At 42.6% G+C, this 21,798-nt stretch overlaps 1 protein-coding gene across 19 annotated transcripts in view; it reads right to left on the reverse strand.

The window, feature by feature from the left end:
- LOC121661329 (protein unc-80 homolog) overlaps positions 1 to 21,798 on the reverse strand; it is a 146,427-nt gene that overhangs the window by 82,775 nt on the left and 41,854 nt on the right. For 11 of the 19 annotated variants that reach the window (XM_042021374.1, XM_042021382.1, XM_042021371.1 and 8 more), the window contains 11 exons: positions 20,601 to 20,869; positions 19,627 to 19,971; positions 18,733 to 18,879; positions 15,137 to 15,284; positions 13,674 to 13,822; positions 9,766 to 9,932; positions 8,965 to 9,066; positions 6,755 to 6,969; positions 6,123 to 6,229; positions 5,469 to 5,628; positions 1,330 to 1,502 (listed from right to left, as the gene is read on the reverse strand). In XM_042021374.1, coding sequence (XP_041877308.1) covers positions 1,330 to 1,502; positions 5,469 to 5,628; positions 6,123 to 6,229; positions 6,755 to 6,969; positions 8,965 to 9,066; positions 9,766 to 9,932; positions 13,674 to 13,822; positions 15,137 to 15,284; positions 18,733 to 18,879; positions 19,627 to 19,971; positions 20,601 to 20,869 — 1,982 coding nt within the window. The other 8 variants (XM_042021373.1, XM_042021379.1, XM_042021377.1 and 5 more) reach the window with 6 other exon arrangements.

Consider the following 21,798-nt stretch of genomic DNA (forward strand, 5'->3'; position numbering starts at 1 on the left):
CACCTTACACCTTACTAACCCTATTAGTTTAGAATTTGCAACGGGATGGCAGCCTGGAAGTCTTGAAGACTGAAGTTGGGTGCCGCACACACAGCAGGTTACAAGCCACCTTCTGAGCTCACTGCAACCCTGACTTGTAAGAGCCACCTCTGACTGTGAAACCATGAGATAGACTACTTGTATCAGCTACTGCATCCACAGCTTTCAGCCAGAGCAACAACAAGCTCTGGCAGGAAGCATAGGAAATAGTGAATAAAATGTGTCTGTTGGAAGATGGATGAGGACTACGCCAAACCATAGAGCTATGTGGGAACTGACAACAATTCCAGGACAACACTAATGCAGACGTGCTTGAATCTGCCGACCAGGTATGCAAGGTTAAGATGAAGATACAAAGGAGTGGTGTGCAGAGCATAACATCCCTATAGCCATAGAACAGGCAATGCAGCAAAGGTCAGGGCCCAGTGCTAGCAGGAAGTGAGAGTCCATGAGCCTGAGATCACCAGCATTGAGAAAAAATGGAATTTGAGCACAAATAGCACAACAGACACATGGGTGTGTGGTGCAAAGTGGGAAGAAAAGGGATAGAGAGCATGTGGATGCTCTGAGGGAGTGGCTTTTAATCTTTTTTCAGCTTGCACACAGCCAAACAGTTACAGAAGGAAGTAGAAAAGCAGCATGCAAAGAAATTGCTACTATTTGGCTGGTTTTTCATAGTTGCATTTGTCATACTCCTTGGTTGTCACATAAAGACCTCACAGACCCCACTGGGATATGAATCACAGGCTGAGGGCCACAGCTTTAGAAAAGATTGTTAAAAAACACAGCTGCAAGGATAAGAAGGAAGGAGATACAAAATATCAAGAAGAAGGGATTCAATTGTGTCACTTTGATTTGCATTGGCAAATAAGCAAAACCTACATTTAAAAGCATGCACACTCTAAGATGTTAATTTTTAATAGTTCAGTGTTGCCTAATTGTAATTTTAACTCTGTCAGAACTTGTGAGTGGAATTCCTGTGCCTCTCCGAGTAGTTATCCAATCTTCAATCCTTATTCTGTATATTGACACTAGGAGCAGAAACAGAGTGCCTGTGAGCAAAGTATGAAGTTAACAATACAAGCTTTGCACTGGCAAAAATATAGTTATGGAGAGCTACATTATAACAAAGGAGATGCTAAAGCTCCAGCTAATACCAGCACCACCAGCTGGCATTGCTGTGATGCTTTGCATTCTTTCTGTGGGACACGAAGAGCATTAGTGAATGACGGTGGACCACCATGTATGCGCATGGTCTCAGCAGGTAACAACAGACCAATAATGACTTACAAGATCTAGAGCTGCTGCCAAAATGGAGGCATCGGGGATAGTGCCTGGTTCACAGCAGTTCAGCAGAAACTGAAAGCGCTTCATGCCTTGGCGGATTGCTCCCAGGTTGACAACATTCTTGGATTTTCCTCCTTCTTGGTTGGAGGTCAAGTGATCATCAAAGCTATGGCATCCTAAAGAGGTAGAGAGTACAGAGGGGATGCAGGGAGGGGTAGGGAGAAGGGAACACAGTCTCTCACCAGTAAAAAATGGGGAACAAAAACCTTGATGAGTACAATCTCAGTGTAAATCCCTTTCTTTCCTCGTGTTATCTTGAAGATAGGTGCATTTTTACAATATCCGTGACTTTCATGAAACAGATATACAGCAAGTCAGATTCTGGTATTGGTCTGCCCATTTCCCTCATACCATTTCCCTCATACTCAGTGTGGAAGCCCAGGACCTCCTCCAACACAGGTGAACTAGGATGTTGTCCTTCCTCCCCACCTCTTTAACAGAGATCATCTTCTTTACAGTCTTTTTTTCCTTAACAATCTCCTACCTTACTCCTCTATTGCCTTTAAGTTTTCTTTAAAGTGAAGCATGCATAACCCTTATTCCTCATGGATCAATTATGTAATAAATCATCTACTAGGACAGAAAAATCAGTAGTGAATGTGTAGTCTATGTGGAAATCAAGCACTGTCCTTTTTTCAGGCACACATCTGCAATTACCACAAGAGTAAAGAGGAAAGATGGACTGGCCTCAAATCCTAGGTATCATCATTCCAGCCACTCTCCCTTGAAGTGTCTTGTACTCTTTGGGATGGAAAAATCTCTAATAGTTCTGTTCAAAAATGAAGCTGGCATCCCACTTCAGGGACAATTTTAAACTCTATGTATAGAGTTCACATCATAAATCAACTAATCCCAATTAGCACTTCTAATGCAGATGATCATTATGCAGTTGTTACCCAGAGATGAGAGAATGGTAGAAAGACACAGATTAGAAATAAGGAAAGCAGTTTCAAGGCCAAAGTGGCTGGTCAAAAAAAGGGATAGTCAGCTTCTGGGCTTTTTGGCTTTGGCCATAATACTCTCCCTGTTTACATATGAAAGTACGACAGTTTACAGAATACTGCAGGATAAAGCACTGGAGAACACTGAGTGGAGAATTCAAAACTGGCTTTAAACATGGATTATTTGAAAGACAAGATTAAAAACATCAACTCTACAGGAGTTCTTGACTTCTTCAGGAAAGAAGAATGGCTGAAAGTCAAAAGTTATTTTCAGCATGCACTCCCTAGAATTATTTGGAAACCACTTATGTGCCCCAAAAAGTCACAACAGAAAATGACAATGTAGATCTTCAATTTTCCCTTGAAGACAGAGGTATATCAAATTTCAAGAGACTTTACAAATTCCTTGGCTTTTTTCTCTCCAGTGAAGCTGTATCTAGCTACCAGCAAACAAAATATCCCTATGTTGGGAAAATATTCCATTGAAATGGATCAAACAAAGTAGAAAAAACAGGTAGAACACTTACATGTGCGAGCAATCACAAACATCCTTCCAAGTCCTTCTGTTTCCTTATAGCCTTTATATCTTATCTGAGCTTTCCTGCTATGACTGTCGTAACACTAACTCATTTGAGGTACAAATGTTTCCTGTTCAGGGCCCTGTTAAGGCTGTGCCTGTATGAGATAAAGAACAGAAACTTGCCTAACGCATGTCCCTACCCGCACTATAAAGAGCTAGCAGAGCTTTTGTCCATCTGAGCTCAGTGGCAAACCTTGCATTTTGTTGAAGCTTTACAAGACAATCCTTTAAAAGCAGCTGGTGACTGCCCCTTGCTATGCCCATCCTGGAGTAGCCTTGCTGTGATCAGGGCAGCCCTCCCTGACCTAATTTATGTGACTCAGGCCTTCAGAAGTTCTCATCCAAAGAGCAAAGACCATGTCCTAACGCAGGAAGATGCCCAAGCTCCTGCTCCACAGTTGCTCCCTCTGAGATTATGGGCTCATTCCTCAAAGCAAGTTTGAGCTGCTGTGACTTGAACGTCCTGACTACTTCTGTGGTCACCACAGTGTCTTCAGTAAGTGCTCAAAGGAACATTATGGATCTCATGTAAATGCACAGTAAATGTATATATTTCTATTGGCTTTGCTCTTAGTATAGATAAAAATGTTCTAGATGAAAAATCACAATGAAGATTAGTTCATAAATGATGTCACAAATTACTCTACATTTTATAATTTTTTAATGTAATTTATTTCTTCTTTATTCATTTTCTCCTTAATTTGGTCTACTGTTAAAAAACCCAAAAACACAAGAAGAAACACCACCTGGAAAAAGCAGGAGTAAAGTAATAGCACAGCACCATAAATGACAAAAATGAGAAGGCAGTGAGAAGTTCCAATTTAATGCTTTAGGACCAGACCTTGAGGGATTTAACAGTATGCCCATCCACCATTAAAAGGCTTTTATTCTTTTCTTGTTAAGCACAGACAACCTTATCATCTGTATGGAAGACAGAGAAGCACTGGAAATTTGAAGGCTCGGTGTACTGTTGCTGTTCTACTGAGTTATAAACTGTCCCACCATGAATGGGCCTCATGTTGATATCACTGTGCACATGCAAGCACAGACATACACGGGGCAGGTACAACTATTCTAATAGTTTTGCTAAAGCTACGTGGCTTTCATTGCATACCAGAGATCCTTGTAGATACAGTGATATAACTTCCTTAACTGTCACACTTGGCCTTATAAACTTTTATTACCCCTGTATTAGGAAGATAAAAAGAATAATTTCCTACAACAAAATATGAAGTTCATCTCACAGGTGCACTGCAGAAAGAGCTGTGGCAGTCTGTAAAGATTTCACTGCCCCTCAGTCGTTTTTAACCAGTGAGAGCTGGGAGGAAATATGGTGAAAGTATTTCATACCTACTTCAGCACAAAGCAGTGGATGAAGAAACTAATTCCTTCCATTGCTGGAGAATGCTACCAGACTTCAACAAGGTAGCTGAACTCTCCCAAAGGAACAATACTTTTCATCTAGGAGCTAACTGAAAAGCACCACCATTCACCAGTGGCAGATAATGACCAGTTTACAGTAACAAGATATGCTCATATTTTGCAAGTATCACGTGCCTGAGAAATGCCTTACATGCATTACACTGCAGGCCTGGGACAAGTGATGGCAAAATACACACAATGCAATGACGAAGTGTAATGTCAGAAGAAAACCAAATATAATGCCAGAAAATGTAGCATATTGTAAAGCTACAGAAATCATGCTAAAAAAGAAAATTTACTCCTTTTTGTGTGTTTTTGGGAATCTGGTTGTGTTGTCTTAAAAAAAAATGTAACAGAACTTCAAGATACAAGGTTGTCTCCCTGACAAGAAGGATGTGCTTTGAGCGGAGGACATGAGCATGTCAATGACTGCATGATATTTTAAAACAGATTATACCATGATTTTGTATTATTCATAAAGGCATTTTTCAGACATTGCTGACTTTGAAAATACATAGCAATTAAATACACTTCTGTGGAAACAAAAGGAGTGTTTTTATTATTATGTTGTGTGCTAAGAAAAAGGGACAGCATCCCTAATGAATGGTATGCAGAGACTAGACATGCAAACACAGAAGAAAAGAGATAATTATAACAAGGTTTGTGCAGGGTTTTCCATTTCTGTGCTGATCTTTGCTAAAACTGTCAAATAGTTATAAATTGAAAAAACAAAACTAAACAATAAAATGGATGGAACACCCATTGTTGTATTACACAACGTAAGATTTACACCCTAATTTTGAACTGAATAAGTGCTTTGAAGCAAGCATTAATTTTTCAAGTGTATTGACCAGATGTAATTTGATTTTAAAAGCCCAAATATTGTATTTTATAATTTATTTGGATAGTCTGATTTTTTTAGAAAAAAATTTACCACAGCTTTTTTCTAAATCAAAATAAAAGAATGAAGGAAGTGAAAGAAAACATTTACAAAGACTAAAAAATTGGAGAAGGCTACAATGGAGACAAAATCCATGAAGAAAGCAGGAAAAAAGGGAAAGGGGTAAAATACAGAAAGAAAGATATTTTAAAAATGATAAAAAGAAAGAAAAAAGGAGACGAGAACCCTGATTTCTAACCATCTTTTTCTTCTGTGTGATGAAGCTTGGATGGGTGTCTTCGGCAGGTGCGCCATTTACCAAGACGCTTGAAGAAATTCTCCTCTTCATCTCGCCCGTTTTCCAGGCCTCCTCCCGGCCCCCCTCCTTCAGACAGCTTCACTGCACTGGTAAACTTCACCTGTGCAGGGACAGAGGGGCTGGTCAGTCTGTGCCATAGCATGAGGTCTTGGTCTCACTGGTTAGACATAAACATCTACAGAAGGGCTGTAAGAGTCAACATAGTAACACAAGTGGGTCTGCACTGATTTACATACGCTGAAGCACTTCATCTTTTAAGCTTTCTGCTTAAAGGATTGATCTTTCTTGAGAAGCTGTGAAAGGACAAAGAAGGAAGAAGAAGTGTGAACAACAATTAAGCTTAAGTGTGTTGACAGAACCTGCACTTTCCTCTCAGTGCACCAGAGCAGACTGACAGTACAGTGTAAGTTTAACCTAGTCTTCACCATGAGGTAAAAAAGACCAGTGTCAAATTCCCATGGCTCTGCTCTGGAGATTTCTGTGACAGTCTCCTTAGCTGCAAAGTCCATATTGAAGAAAATATTTCCATGTGCAGCTAAAACCATCCAGATCCTGCCTTTTCAAGCTCTCTGTAATCCAGCCTGACACATTTACCTTGGAGCTCTGCCTGATGAAAGAGAGACGGTCAACAGAGCTGATATCTAGGAGATCTTCCACTCCATCAGCCAGACCAGAGAGGGAGGAGCGCTTCAGCCAATTCCCTGTTACAGAATAAGTTGCTCAGGACAAATTTAAAAATTCTTTCTAGAAGAATCTCTTTCTTAGCAATTGCAGTATATTTCTCCATAGTGGCCATACTAAGGCTTGGGGAAATGGGAGAAAAGCAAAGGTAACGTTTTCTTGTTATGTGTGTTAACTACCATGCAAGGCCAGGTCTTGGGAATTGGAACGGATATATTCTCTGTTTAACAAATGTTAATTTGGACTATTTCTCTTGTACAGGCAGTAACAGTGCCTGTGAGATTACAGTACTAGCCTGCTACTTTGGGAGGAAAGTTTCAATAATCTATTTTGACAAAAATATCCCCTGATATCTTTGGCAAATTTCTTACATTTCCCTTTACCTCAGTTCCACAGCTGTAAAGTGGAGACAGCAGCAAATCACAGCTTCTTTGGGGAGAACAGATGAACAATAAGGAACTGTGCTGCAATATTTCTTAAGCCAGATATATCTAGCTGTCCTTCCCTGCGCATGCAATATGTATATGGAATAGAAAGAGACATACATTTACCTATGGGAAGTTTGAGTTTTTTTCGAAGGGAGATTCGTCGGGAGCGAGAGCGGGAGCGCCTGTCTGTGGTGGTTCCAGAGTGAGCAGTTGTGCACTCAGATGTGTCCTGCTCAGATTGACTACTGGTATCACTTGCTGCACTTTGTGACTTAAACATCTTTCGCCAGAAGTCCTTACGTCCCAGATTGGCCCCTTGGATTTGCTCATCACTGGAATAGAATATATGCAAAGCATGAGCTGCATTTCAGTGAAATTCAAATGTTCAGGGAAACAAGACCTCCTTTCTGCAGCCTGCTCCTAAGCTCTCTATTACTTGAGGTTGTTTCATTTTGAATTCCAAACATACTCTTCTTACTGGGACAGAGTCAAGGTTGACAACATACTCAATATTGTTAAAGACACAAAATAACCATCTTTTCTACCTGTAGAAGTTTGTCCACTCTGGCACGACCTTGCCCCCCTGCCCCTCTACCACAGAAAGCTTATCTTCTCTGTCTATCAGCTACTGCATATGGGTGAGATAACCCAGGCCGGACAGATGCCTGAAAGGGAGTTATCTCTGGCACCAAAGAGATGAGACCTCCCCAGCTGACTGTGAACATCCCTCGCCTTGAGAGCGAGATGTAGAGAGATAAGCCAGGAATCATTGACTGAGAGACACTTTTCTTTAAAGCTATAAAAGCTACACAAATTTTCACGGAGGCAGAAGTTTCATACACACTTCCTGGAAACGTGTATTGCTCCTCCCTGAAGTTTGGATGCATCTTCATGGTTACCTTTCTGGAAACAGAGAGCAAAAGGTTTTTTATTTATGCCCCCTAAGAAATTGGATGGTAAGATGCACTGAATCCTAATCTATACTATTTCTTTGCTAGCTGTAATATAGGCACATTATTATTATAGTGTACTGAATTGTTTATCTACTGGTAGTGTTTCTTTTGTTTATCCTGTGTAGTAAGTAATCTGTTAAAGTCTTATGTTTGTTAAATTTGTGTCTATTAAATAAATAATTCATTCTGTAATAGACCTAATGAGCCATTATTAAGAACCTGAAAAGTGAGAGCAGTCTGAGGTGCAGGCTACCCCTAAAAAGATTTACTACCAGAAATCTGAGTCAAAGGCAGAACTTGTTTAAGCCCTCCTCTCCATTCGTAACATCCACTGAACAGGTCATTCCAATTTTTAGTTTCTACACATGAAAGTAAACAAGCTTTATGTCAAAATGAACCATATTTATAAGACCACATTAGTACTTTCTACAAGTATTTGTACCAGAAAGCTTTAGGACATCATGACAGCCATTTGTGAACCTGCTCATTAAGTAATGGAATTGGGACAGCATTTTTTATTATATTCTCCCTTGGTTATGGCAGGGCTCAGAGAGGAACAACTTGCTGCAATCCTGCAGAGCAGTAAAAGGTTTTGTGCTGTCCTAGCTGTCTCAGCAACAGTGAGACTTTGCAGGCTCAATTAAGGCAGGAGAGTATGTGATGTGGAGCTCTGGGCCCTTGTGCAAACAATGTCTTCATGCAGTGCATCTCAAAGCTCTTTAACAAGACAGACACGTATTCAGAGAAGTTAAATAACTTGCCAAAAATTACTTAGGGACCCATGGCCATTTGTAGAATCTTCTAAAATTCTTAAGAGTATTGTTTAAGTTTAATTCAACAGTAAATGGCAGAATTCTTTGGACATAAGAGATTTCAGTTGTACAATGCCAACAGCAGGCTGATTCCCTGTACTGAATAGGAAATTACAGCAATCTTTGGAGACTATGTGCCCAATGCAATTCAGGAATGGGCTGGCTTTCACTGAAGCATTAATCACCCTTAGCAACAACTTGGAAGTTGAAAATTAATAGGATCATCCCCCGGGAGTACAAATAAAGCTTGGAGAACAGTTGTGGTTAAATCTCTGAGGAATTAACATGCTATTCACTGCTCTGGTAGTATGGTATGCGATACTGACAAATCTAGTGCACTGTCATTTGAAAATCTCTGCTGTTTCCCTATCAAAACCAGGATGGGTCCAGTTGGCAGCACTGAAAACAGGCATTACCTGGTTGTTTGCAGTAGCTCCTGTGTAGACACTCAACAGTTTGTCGTACAATCCAAACAGGTAAGTCTTTGCTGTCCTGTGCATTGGTACTAACCCCAGAAGGAAGCTGCTGGCACTAACATGTTGAACAATTCAATATTACTTACTGTTCTGGAGTTTGCATTGGGCGGCTTGAGACATAACTCCGGCATTCGTCAGGGGCAGCTGAGGACTGGCCTTTGTCAATGATGACACTTCCCACCTCAGATCTATACAGACAAGATAAATCATCAGCCAAAGGAAATGGATGGCCCATCTCATGGTCATCGCATAAAACTGGATATGGAAACCTGCACAGCAGTTTTAGAGATGTACCCTCTCCTTAGCAACTTTCTGTCTCTATATACATATTATTCTCAAAAAAAGTATCAGCTCTTAGCAGCAAAGCCAAGGTTTTCAGGACTTTTTCAACTTGCTTAATCCTTCTTCCCAACATTTTAATAAGACAAATTCCTCAAAGCACCAGAGGAAATTCCTTATTGATAAAGAAACATGTCAGCATTAGATCTCTTCTTGGACTCGTTTTGCATACCAGGGTTTACCTGTCAGAAAAACAGGTATACATCCCAAATGATGTGATGCATATTAAAAAATACATCCACAGAGTGTTTTGGGAGTAACACTATGCTTCTTAGTTCTCTTAACCTTTCCTTATCCCAGTGTTTCCATTGCACTGTTCTCTTATGCCTCTTTTATGAGACTGCCAATGTTTTTCTCTGCAAATGTATTGCAGTCTCAGCTCACTAAATTTTAAAGGAGGCTACTGCCACAGCAAAAGCTTGTACATCAAGAATTGACATGCTATAAAGATAAAAGAAGCCCTTGGATTTCCTACATTTGTGTTCAGCACAGATAATCATAGATTCATATGCAAGTCAGTCATTTACCTTCTCCCTCCTCATACCTACCTTTTGCTCCCAGAAGGTTTTGGGTCTTGCTCTGTTTCCTCTGTCTTTTTTCCTGGTATTAACTTTTCAGCACTGTCCAAGAGAGCACTGAGTGCCACTCTCCGAAATACATTCCCATGAGCCTCCTTGATAAATTGGACCAGCTGTCGGATATCACAGTACAAGCCCTGAATAGCAAGGCACCATGAAAAAGAACAGAAATTCAGTCTGAAGTTTCTAAAAATGCAGTGAGAATAAATACTTTCTGAGGTACTTCACCAGGCCATTACTTCTCCTCTGGCTGTTGTGTGGTCTACTCTTCAGGTATATGGTTTGTGGGTTTTGGCTGGTGTCTTGGTTTGAAAGACAGGTGTCTGCCAAGGAAGGCAGGAGCCTGTTGCAGTGGGGTCTCCTGCAACATGCATTAGACAACGAGGCCCGTGGAAAGAAATAGGGAGCGATTCTTGATAGATGTTTTAGAGATCTTTATTCTCCAGCCACATGGCCGAGGTCCTGCCGAAGAACTCCGCAGTCACGGGACCACCAGGGTCCTCCCCACCCAGGGGAACACAAAACAACCAATGGGGAACGGAATTGACCAGGGAGCAGGGAAACCCTCTAGGCCATGCCTCTACTCCAGGGTCCCCTCCCCCCGGACCCCACACCAGGGGGGGAGGAACCCCAACAGGAGCCTCCCTTGAAGTGATAAAAAATGCAACCCCCTTCCCTCCGAGTTATTATAATTTTGAAATTAAAGGGCTTTCAGGCAAATATATGAGGAACAGGAATAACAGTTCTGTACTATTTTATATATATATATATATATATATATATATATATATATATATACACATATATGTGTATAACAAGGCAAACAAACAGCAATAACTATGGCAGTAACAGAAAACAGAACCACAAACCCAGTGCCAGCCTTCTCGGCTGTCAGGCCCTTTCCCCTCGGGTGCAGTTCCAGTGACAGCCGGCAGGGGCACTGGCGGCTCCCTGTGAGCAGGGCAGGTGCGATGGTTCCCCCGCGGCTGCAGGGGGCGCTCCGGAGCGAGCTTGGGGAGCACATGGCACTGGTGGTCTGGGATCCCGGGAAGGGATGGAACAAAGGCTTCACAAACCCCCTGGGCAGCTGAACCCGGTGTCCGGCCGGACCTTCGGGAACAGCAGGCTGGAACAGCAGTGATGAGCACAAATCCCGGGTGGCAGAGGAGATGTATTGAACTCCAGAGCTGCAGTGGGAACCCCCGGAGGTCTGGACAGGCAGGGCGAGCACGGCTACAGAGTAGCGAAGGCTCAAAGCAATGGCAGGGGCAGGGTGGCCGAAGCCCAGCTCCCCGTGGGGCAGGGAAGGCAGGCTTGGGAATCTCGGGATTTCTCTGGTAGAAGGAAGGAAGGCAGCCGAAAAAGCAGAAGTCTCCAGTGCTGATGAATTCCTTCCAGCCTCTCTCTCTGTCCAAATGCCAGGAACTAACAGCCCACAAGCCCAGGTGAAAGAGAGTAGCAAGATGCACGTCTCCCCCTGTGGCCAGGTCTTTTGTTTTTCTTAAGCACCCAGTAATTTGTCCCCCTGGCAACATGTATGGGGAAAATTCTTTAAGAGAAAAAGAAAACAGAAGGAGAACTCCTGAAACCCCAACAGATGGAAACTCATTTAGTGCACTCAGAAGAAGGAGACAAGGAGGAGCATTATTATGGAATGTGATCTGCAATGGGATACAGCAGATGGGGAGGTATCAGAGGCTAAAAGACCTGCAAGATGAGGGAGCGGCAAAGATGACTTAAAGTTGGTTTTATACCATTCATCTAGACCACGAACTTAAAAGGCATGAAATATCTAAGATGTATGTGAGGGGATGTAGCGTGCAAACAATTGCATGTTTTTTATAGAATCAGTGGGTGTCTTGGGATTTTTTTTTCATTAATTTAAAGCTTTACATCATATGAGGAGAGAGGAATGACTCACTCATTCCCCAACCTACCTCCTACACTCAAGGCCTTTTTTAGTTCTGAACATTCATACACATCTGGGATGTGCAAATCACCTCTATGTGTGAGGGCAAGGGGATGGAGGGAACAGTTTTATAGGACTTGATTTTTGATCTGTGAGCTTTCCTGAAAGACCTTGGATTATTCTGAAAATTCCCAGCAAGGAACAAAGGAAAACAAAACAAAAAACCCCTAACAAGCTTATAATTGCACCTGTATCCTGATTAAGGCTTTTATTTTTTTAGTAAGATATTGACCACAAGACTGACTTTAAAGAATGACAAGACAACAACAAATCTGCATGCATGCTCTACGTACTGTATTTTCCATACAGGCACAATTAACAGTGCTATCCTTAAGGATAAGTTTCACCTTACACACTAACTAAAATAGTCTAGAAAGATACACAATTTATAAGAAAAATTTACACCTGGTGCTCCTAATCTAGGTCCAATAATGGGGCATGTTTTTCTGCATCACACCACCTGATCTCTTATGAGAAACATTCCAAAGGAGGAATATCCATAAGAACTAGAGGACTTGGACATAGATAGACTAGTCTGCTGGTTTAAGCTGTTACTGTGGTTTTCCTTCCCCTCACAGAGCACTACTGCCCCTTTAGCTGGACTTAAGGGTCTCTACAGCTCTGCTGTAATGATGGAATACAAGAATGTTTCTTGTTTGCTTCCATGAAAAATCCAAACTTTTGATAATAAAGGAGGTGGCCTTAGACTAGCTGCTAGAGTGCACCAATTTGGAAGAAGAGAGCTCATGTCATCCAGTCTACTGACTGCTCTGGGAAGTGAGCATATACAAAAACCACAAGCAAATATACATATACAAAAAGAGAGCATGTAGCAAAAAGCAACACCTTCCTTTCCTCCACATACTCAGTAAATTGAATGTCTAAACCTTGGGAAGATCTACCAAATTTCTCTTCAGTAATTCACATAGTCTGGCACCAGTGGACCATGTCGTTAACCAAGTGAACTGCCTTCGACTTTGCTGAAAGTTGATCCATGGTAGCTATGGTCTTAGAATCATAGAATAATTGAGGTTGGAAAAGACCACTAAGATCCTTGAATCCAACCATTAACCCAGCACTGTCAAGTCCACCAAAAAACATGTCCAGGGCTGTACATTCACATATCTTTTAAATCCCTTCAGGGATAGCAATTTCACCACTTCCCTGAGCAGCCTGTTCCAATACCTGACCTCCCCTTTCAGCAGAGAATTTTTTCCTAATATCTATTGTAAACCTCCTCTGGTGCATCTTGAGGCCATTTCCTTTTGTTCTGTCACTTTTACCTCAGACAAGAGACTGACCCCCACCTTGCTACAACCTCCTGTCAGAAAGCTGTAGAGAACAAGAAGCCCCTGAGCCTCCTTTTCTCCAAGCTAAGCAACTCCAGTTCCCTCAGCTGCTCCTCCTAAGACTTGTGTTCCAGAGCCTTTCCCAGCTCCATTTCCCTTCTGTGGACATGCTGCAGCACCTCAGTGTCCTTCTTTAGTGAGTGGCCCAGAACAGACCCCAGATTCTGAGATGCAGCTTTACCAGTGCCCAGGTACAGGGAGACAGTCACTGCCCTGGACCTGCTGGCCACATTATTGCTGATACAAACCAGAATGCCCTTGCTCTTCTTGTTCATTAATCCCTCCAGACCATGCTACTTATCCAGTTGGAACAACACAGAAGCTGCTTGAACAGAGAAGAAATTTCCATTCAGACTGCACAACTTTTGTTCTGTCTAAGTCCCCAGGTTCCAAGCCAGGCATGCAAAAAGGCATCACATTTACATGATTTTTCAATTGTGACTGCACCACTTGCTACACTCAAAGGATTTGGCTAAACTGAACAAATTATTCACTGTAAAGTCTCACTGGTGGTACTCAAGTGAAAAAGTAACTTTGTTAACATGGTATCAAGTGCTTACCAGGTTTTCTGGGCTGTGGAGCTCATGTGTAGTGGATGCACAGCGAGTGATCAATGACTTGAACATGGCACTCACAATAATACCTTCTACACTCTGGGCTGTAGATTTGGTGTCCACTGTGGTGAAGTTATTCCCAAATCCAGCCTTATCTGTAAAATTCAAGTATAAGCAAGCCATCTTGTTGGGAACAGACAAGGACATATCCCCACCTAATATCCTATGCTTAGTTCTCACAATCCCACCCCACAAAATTAAAGCAGAAGCAAAGGGTAAAATAAATTATGAATATCAAAGCTTCCCAGAAATAATTGTATTATGAAAAAGGATTGAAAATATCAGGAAAACTCTAGTTTTATCTACATCTGTCTAGAGAAATGCAGAGTAAGTCTTAAAATTTGAACAATAACTATAGCTTTTCTAGTTACCATTCTAAGGGATAAGAGATGTTTGATTAAGCAGCAAACTAACAACACATATGAAATGAAAATCTTCTGAACTATGGGAATGCTTTTCTTGGAAGGTGCACAAGGACACCAAGATTTCAGAAAGACTCAAAAAATAATTACAGATTTATATGAATTACCACAAAACATCCCAGTTCCTGAGATGAGGGAAAAGACTTTCAAGAGCTGCATGAGCTGCCATGCTTCAAAGAATGAGCCAGTCAATAACTGGTGAATACTTAAGGGAAACCTCCTATGGGCATCTTCTTCATGAAAGCTGGCTATTTACTATTCTTTGATGCTTTCTCTGAAATTCCTGGCATCGAAGGCTAACTAATAGTCAGACTCCCCTAGTGTTTCAGAGGAGCTAGACCTACTCTGTAAACAGTAACTCTTAACTGTTGTTTCATGCAGTGATCAAGCAGAAATGTCTGATTGTTCTAATATAGCACATATTAGAACATAATTTTCCTAACTCAAAAAAAATCCTCAAACGCCCATATGTATACACATGGACACACATTTGTAACTGCAGGCATATGCATCTATGTGTCCATATTCTCGTTCATTCAAGCCATTCTTGCTGCTTACTGCCTCATCTGAGGTACCACAGAGGGTTTTAAAGCTCAATTATATCTCCATTCAGAAGAAACTGTGTATTAAACAGGCCATTCCACCTGGTGCCTTGTCATGTCAGGAAGCAGAAAACTTCCTGCCTGAGGTATCATTTAATGAAAATCTCTTCTGTGAAGAGCCATGGAGAAGAGGTAGGATGAATCAAAGGGAGGCCTTCAATTTCAGGTGCACCTTGTGCTACAAGATCTCAAGAGAAGGTCACTGGGTGGCCAGATCCAAAGTGGTCCAACTCCCTTGACCACCAACGGCTAAGGATACAATTTATATATTCTGAGAATAGCAAATAATATTTTGTAATTTTTAAAGGACAAAGGGTGTGGCTTCTTTCTGATGGAAGCGTTTAAGAATACTCAAGTGACAGTTTCTGATGCCAGGTATACTTACTGTCAGTGACTGGCTCCATGCAGAATCCCAGTAAAGCATGCAGGAAATCCACCACGTTATTGAGAGAATCCTTGTTCACATAATCTCTCATGGTCTGCCGGAATTGCATCTTATCCAGTTTGTACAGTTTTGTGAGGCAGTTCTGGGCCTGCAACAGTATCCATCAAATCATATCACATCAAAATACGTGATCAAGTCTTGCTAGCAAGAGCAAGGTAATTTTGCTCTTAACCAGGGCTGTGCTGTCTCTGAATGGTCCCATAAAGTGACAGGTTCACCTCCGGAATCAACAAGAAATTCAGCACAAAAGAGACAGTGCACCAGTATGGGCGCCGCTGCTTGAGGTGGTGATGAAGTCACTACCAGCTATATCTCAAGTCTTCTCTTCCTCTTCCAACCCCAAAGTAAAATCTCACTGAATGTAAATGAACTGGGAATGTACCACCTCTGTCAATGCTCAGTGCTTGGTGGAACAGGTTCTTAGCCTTAGGCATCTATTTTCAGCCTCCAGCTCAGACCCAACCCACTGAATGCACCTATACCCAATGACCAATTTACATCATACAAAACACTAACTTTTTAATTAAAAGCTATTAATTGTCAACTTCTTATCGCTAAACTATCCATCCTTACTGAGACCTCATGCAGGCTGGAGTTAAGAGAATCTAAATGTAATTTCTATAGGAAACATGAACTCTCCTGCTATCTACAATAGGGTGCTTAACTTTCCTGTAAACTCAGATGATTGTCCACGCAGTCAACACAAATGGTGCATGCAAAGCAGTTTGGCCAGACAAACAGAAAACGCAGCAGACTTAGACACTGTCTTGGGGTGATTTTATGATAATACTGTATTCCCCTATTGTCTGCTTTATGTCCAGAAATGGGTCCTGCAGCTTTAAGCTGGGTCTGAAGAAAGGGGTGGTGAGGGGGAAGCCAGGCAAATTCTTCAGTGTGGTTTGTGTTCAAGGACTCACACATACTGCCCCACGTTCTCTCTCCTTGCAGCAGGAGAGGGTTACAATTCCTGCTTTTAGCTAGGTTGTTGGCTGAGGCAAAAAGTTTTCCCAGGATTGCAAACCGGCATATCAAAATCCTCTTGTAACTTCTTCTTCTGGAATTGTTCAGCCTAGCTGTGATCAGAGAACCAGATTGTCTTGGTTTGAAAGACAGGTGTCTGCTAAGGAAGGCAGAAGCCTCCCTTGGAATGGCAGATGTAACCCCTTTCCCTCCGAGTCATTATAATTTTGAAGTCAAGGGCTTTTAGGCAAAGATGTGGGGAAAAATAGGAATAACAGTTCTTTACTATTATATATATAACCAGTCAAACAAAACAACAATAACTATGGCAGTAACAGCAAACACAAACCCAGTGCCAGCCTTCTCGGCTGTCAGGCCCTTTCCCCTCGGGTGCAGTTCTACTTGCAGCCGGCAGAGGCGCTGGCGGCTCCCGGTGAGCAGGGCAGGTGCGATGGTTCCCCCGCGGCTGCAGGGGGCGCTCTGGAGCGAGCTCGGGGAGCACACGGCACTGGTGGTCTGGGATCCCGGGAAGGGATGGGACAAAGGCTTCACAAAGCCCTGGGCAGCTGATCCCGGTGTCCGGCTGGACTCTCGGGAACGGCAGACTGGAGCGGCGGGCTGGAACAGCAGGCTGGAGCGGCAGGGACGAGCACAGATCCCAGAGGACAGACGAGATGTATCCAAACGGGGAACCCCCCGGAGGTCGGGCATACAGGGCGAGCAGGGCTACAGTGTAGTGAAGGCTCAAAGCAGCAGCGGGGCAGGGCGGCCACAGCCCGGCCTCCAGCAGGGCAGGGAAAAACAGCTTTGGGATCCCAGCGTTGTTTCCAGCAGAAAGAAAAGTGGCCGAAGAAAAAGAACCAGCAGCTCCTTTCTCTGCAGCTTCTCTCTCCAAACGCCGAGAGCGAACTGACCCCACACCCAGGTGAAACAAAGGAGTAGCCAGGCCCACCCCACCCCCAATGGGCAGCTCTTTTTGTCTTTCTTAAGTACAGCCATTTGTCCCCTAGCAACATGCGTATGGGAAAAAGTTCCTTTAACAGGAAAAAAACTAGGACTAAACTAAAACCCCAACACAGATCATCGGACCCCACGGACTGGCAGGGAGGCTGTGGGGACACCACATCCCAGCCTCAGACCTTGGGAGGGGCTGAGCCAGCTACAGACAGGACTCTAAAACCACCAGCTTTCTCTGCAGTGAGGAGGTTTATTATCTCACATGACTCATTTTTTTCTCCTGTGCCCTGCCAGCACTCTGCTAGTTAAATAAATAGTTTTTTTCACTTTCCTCCAAGAAATTCCTTTCATATCACTGGGGCAGGGAGTGCTGAAACCTGCCTTCTTACAGGGAGATGTTCATTTAATGATGTTTCCTCCTAAACTTGTCTCAAACCAAGACAGACACAGAGGAAAATATTTTCCTCAATTCAATGATAAGAACCTTGGTTCCAAGAGACATATTCATTTATACTTAATGTTATGACTAGGTCTAAATTCTTTGCTGGCTCAGCTCCAACAGAAAAGTCTAACTGACATGGTCATGAATATGGTACCTGTTCAACCAGTGCTCTGTGCAGAACATTTCTACTGTTACCACTGGGACTCACCCCATCTTGTCCAATTGTGTCCACTCCTCCAGTACCTGGGAATCTAGCTAACACAAGAACACTGCAAGGATACAGAGCAGCCAATCCATCTCTGAGAAATCAACCTCAGATCCCAGAACCTTATTATAGCTCTGTTGGCATGGCTCAAGCTAACTAAAGCCATGGAGAAGAATCTGTTTCACACGTATCCCATGGGATTAGTAAACTCTCATTATAGTAATGAAAAATACTCCCTTCTGCAAGCATACAAGGTAAGGAGAAGGCATGCACAGAGAAAGGCCTTTAAAAGGCTCCCATTTAACAGGAAGTTGGACTGATCTCAAGGACATAAACTCTTCTGGATTAAATCTGATGTCTGGGTTACATCCTGGGCACTTTCCACTGCCTTAACTTGAGCAGAACAAAAAATGATAGGAATCAACAGTGATGAACCACCATATTCTTCAACAGGGTAGGATTAAGTCTTTTACTTCCTTTGCAGGACAACAGAACAAGCATAGTGCAAATACAGTGCACTCCAACTATCAGGAGCTGATGGAGCAGCCCAGCAGCAGTCAGTCATAATCACCATTAGGAAAGGTGGACATACGTACACTTTAGACTTCTGGATTTACATAGGCAACCGAAGATAGCTGCACCTCTTGTAAATAGCATACTCTTTGGGGGTACTGTCCTGTGAAAAATTACTAACACCAGCTCACACATGGAGATTGCTCCCATGTATTGTCCCAACCCATCCACTGGGGTGGTCAGAAGCACCCTGGGCCATAGAGAGCCCCAGGGGCTGGAAGGTAACACTATAGCTGAAAATCTGCTATGGCTGGGCTGCAACACAGTCTGCGAGCTGGGGCAAAAAGCAACACATTTACTGTCAATACAGGGAAAGCTACAGAGGGGGCAGGCAGTGATCTCAGCAGCTGATGTCAAAAGTACAAGGGGAGACACTTTAATGACCTTTAATTCTCTTACATTCTCCCAGAATACCTGGTGTCTCAGGCGATCCCCAGAGAGCCCTCGATGTCCTTCTCCACAACCATAGGCACAACCCAAGGACTTCACAATTTTGATTAGCATAGTGAGTGCCAGCCTATGGGTGCTGACAGTTAGGCCTTCATCCTGAGAGTCACAGAGGGAAAGATGTGCGTAACCCTGCGACAACTACTGGCATTTTGTTAGCATTTTACTTTTGACAAACTGCTTTCCATTTCTTATCTCAGACACTCCATTACTGAGTTGTTATTCTTGAAGTGCTTACTCCAAATATTTTTCAAGTTTAGAGACCAACCCTTTTATTTCAGCTCCCATCAAAAATTATGCTATAAATGTGAAGTTCCTACATTCTGCTATGCATACCATTCAGAACTTCAAAAAATTCTCCCTGAAAAAGAGAGTTGGCTTGGCTGAGTAGAAAACCAGGCATCTTTTTAAAATGTTTTAGACATTATGCTACTGTAAATTGCAACTTCAGAGGTTAGCAATGTAGCATCTTTTGCTCAATTCTCATAGCAATACTGAAAAATTTATGACTTCTAGTAATCAAATAAATGAAACTGTGCTCACACACTGGGTTCCATTTTTCCTTTACAGGGTATGAATAATAAACCTGAAAAAAAATCACTGTTATTGAGGGTTTCAAACACTTTGTCAAGATATTGAAAATGTCAATGCCAGGCTCACAAACTCCGCTTTTAGCAGCTGCTTCCCTGGAGTAGTTACAGTACTTGAATTGCTAATCATGTTTCCTCAGCAGAATCCCAAGTGAGCACCAGAGCAAAAGAGAAGGTCAGTTGCATACACATGCATACTCAATCTTAACAGATATTGCAGTACATTTGGAATTGTATAAAGGGAAACAAGACAAACCTTTTCTTGGTTTTTGTCATTCTTTTCATATGGCCCTCCTCTACCACCTCCATCACCTCCACCTCCTCCACCACCTCCTTCTTCTTCTCCATCTCCAGCTCCACTAATTGAAGGTGGCCCAAATCCACTAGCTGAACCAGAAGCAGCTGCTTTGAGCTGGAAGGATCCTTCACTTGGTCTCTTTTCAGGGGCTTCATTTTCTTTGTTCTCACTCTTCCTCCGAACTCTCTCCACAGAGGGCACCACACCAAGCTGCAGTAAGCATTCCACAATGTTCAGTGCCACATCACAAATCCGGGAACTGATGTCATGGTTCAGAACCAAGTAAACAGCCTTCAGGACCACCTGAGAGATTCAAACATCCTATTTAAAGCCAGAATTACTTCCCCTACTAGTAATATTTAGTGCCTGGAATTTCTAGACTTCAGAGACTCATTACAGCAGGCACAGTACAAACTCTGAACAAAGGATACACAACCCTAAATACCAAGAGCCTACAATCTAGGTATCAGACAAGAAACCACAGGCCGGGCACAGTCAGGCTGAGAAGGAAACCATGAGATGACATATGTGAGCCTGAGAACACTGCTTCAGTGCACCAAGAACTGGCAAATCATTAAGGGGAAAGCAGAAAAGGTGAGGTTTAAGGTGCTAGAAGAAAGGTGCTACTCAGTCTTATACTATTTTATAGGGAATTTGGTGCATGCCCCAGGAACACAGACATTACGTAATTCCACCTAAGATTTGATGTGTGCATTCCACATGCACATGCGCTCCTTGCAAGGAGTAACAGGAGTTGCATTTTCTCAGAGGAGACTTTTAGGATGTGCACAAATGTATCTGACTGACCTTTATATACTGATGAGAGAAGTCATATAAAGAGGTGGAGGAAAAGCCCATCAAACCCCTGATCTCAATGGTACAGCTATATTGACAGAAGAGGGACCTGGCTTTCCTCGTTCCTTGCCAATTACCGAGAGATCCAGCATGCCATTCTTGTGCACAAAGTTGTTGGTTCCATCAATGTGATCCGTATCCTCCAAGCAACTGTAATTGATGCAGGAGTCTGTCAGGCTCCGTGGGAGGTTGGCACATGCAAGCGGCTCATGGGGCATCTCAGGGATGGGCACCTGGTTGCAAAGCTTCCTCATGTGCTCACTGAAGAAATCGGCGTACCCAACATTGAACGAGGCCAGGGTAGTGTTGAAGGTTGCCACAGTGATGGTGGATATCTGAGACCGTACTGCAGGAGGGAAAACAGCTACCTGTAAATTTCAATAGTTATGGAATGGAAGATTGAGGCTGAGCTTGTCTAAAGGGAGCGACTCTTAAAGTGGCTTTTAATGCCAGAAGAAAACACAAGTTCCTAATTCCTATCATGCATACATGGATCAAAGGTAGACTAATTTCTTCCATTAAGACAGTGTAAATTAGAACAACCCCAGGCTTGTTCTAGCAGTTCAGTTCTCTGGCAGCTTAAGCTGATCTCAGTTAAATGGGCAGTCAAGTAGATCAGGCAACTCAGACATTCTAAATCTATTCCAAAAGGATTTGGTAGCTTTGCTCCCTGCATTAATCCAGTGCCTCGTCTTAAAGGCAGCAGTGCCCCTGCAAGGCAAAGAGAAAGGACTTTGCAGCTGGAAGGCAAGGGTGAAGGTGGTGGAACTGCAGCACAAACTTGAAACAGCTTTCCAAGTCACAACGGTTTGGAAAATTTCATCACACCAGTTGAAAAAAATGTACCTGTGACAGTCTAAACCATCTCCAAAATGCAAAGGTATCTGATGAGAAAGGTACTGCAGTGCTTAAGCTCACAGTGGTCAGACAGGAGCTTTGAATTGCTCAGGTTAGCAAACTGGCTATAAGTGCAAATTTTTATCAAGGACGCCTCATGTTTTTACAACTCATCCTGTTTTTCAGGCAACAGTGTTAGTAATTTCCTGCACCTAGTGCTTTGTAAGTAGGTTTATATACTCTCTAGTGTAGGAAGACCCTAGGTGCCCCATAGGGTTTTGCAGACCACCATCTGCCGGACAGTACAGTAACAGGGCTAGAGAATACAAAGAACCTCTTCCTAAGATTATTAAATATATTCAAATTAATAAAACAATTACATCTAATACATTTAATAAGCAATGACTCAGTGATGGACTGGTTATATTATGCAAACAG

This window comes from Corvus kubaryi, unplaced genomic scaffold, assembly GCF_017639235.1.
Source record: "Corvus kubaryi isolate FWS band 111438036 unplaced genomic scaffold, C.kubaryi_AGA036_p1.0 37142, whole genome shotgun sequence".
Classification (NCBI taxonomy): Eukaryota; Metazoa; Chordata; class Aves; order Passeriformes; family Corvidae; genus Corvus; species Corvus kubaryi.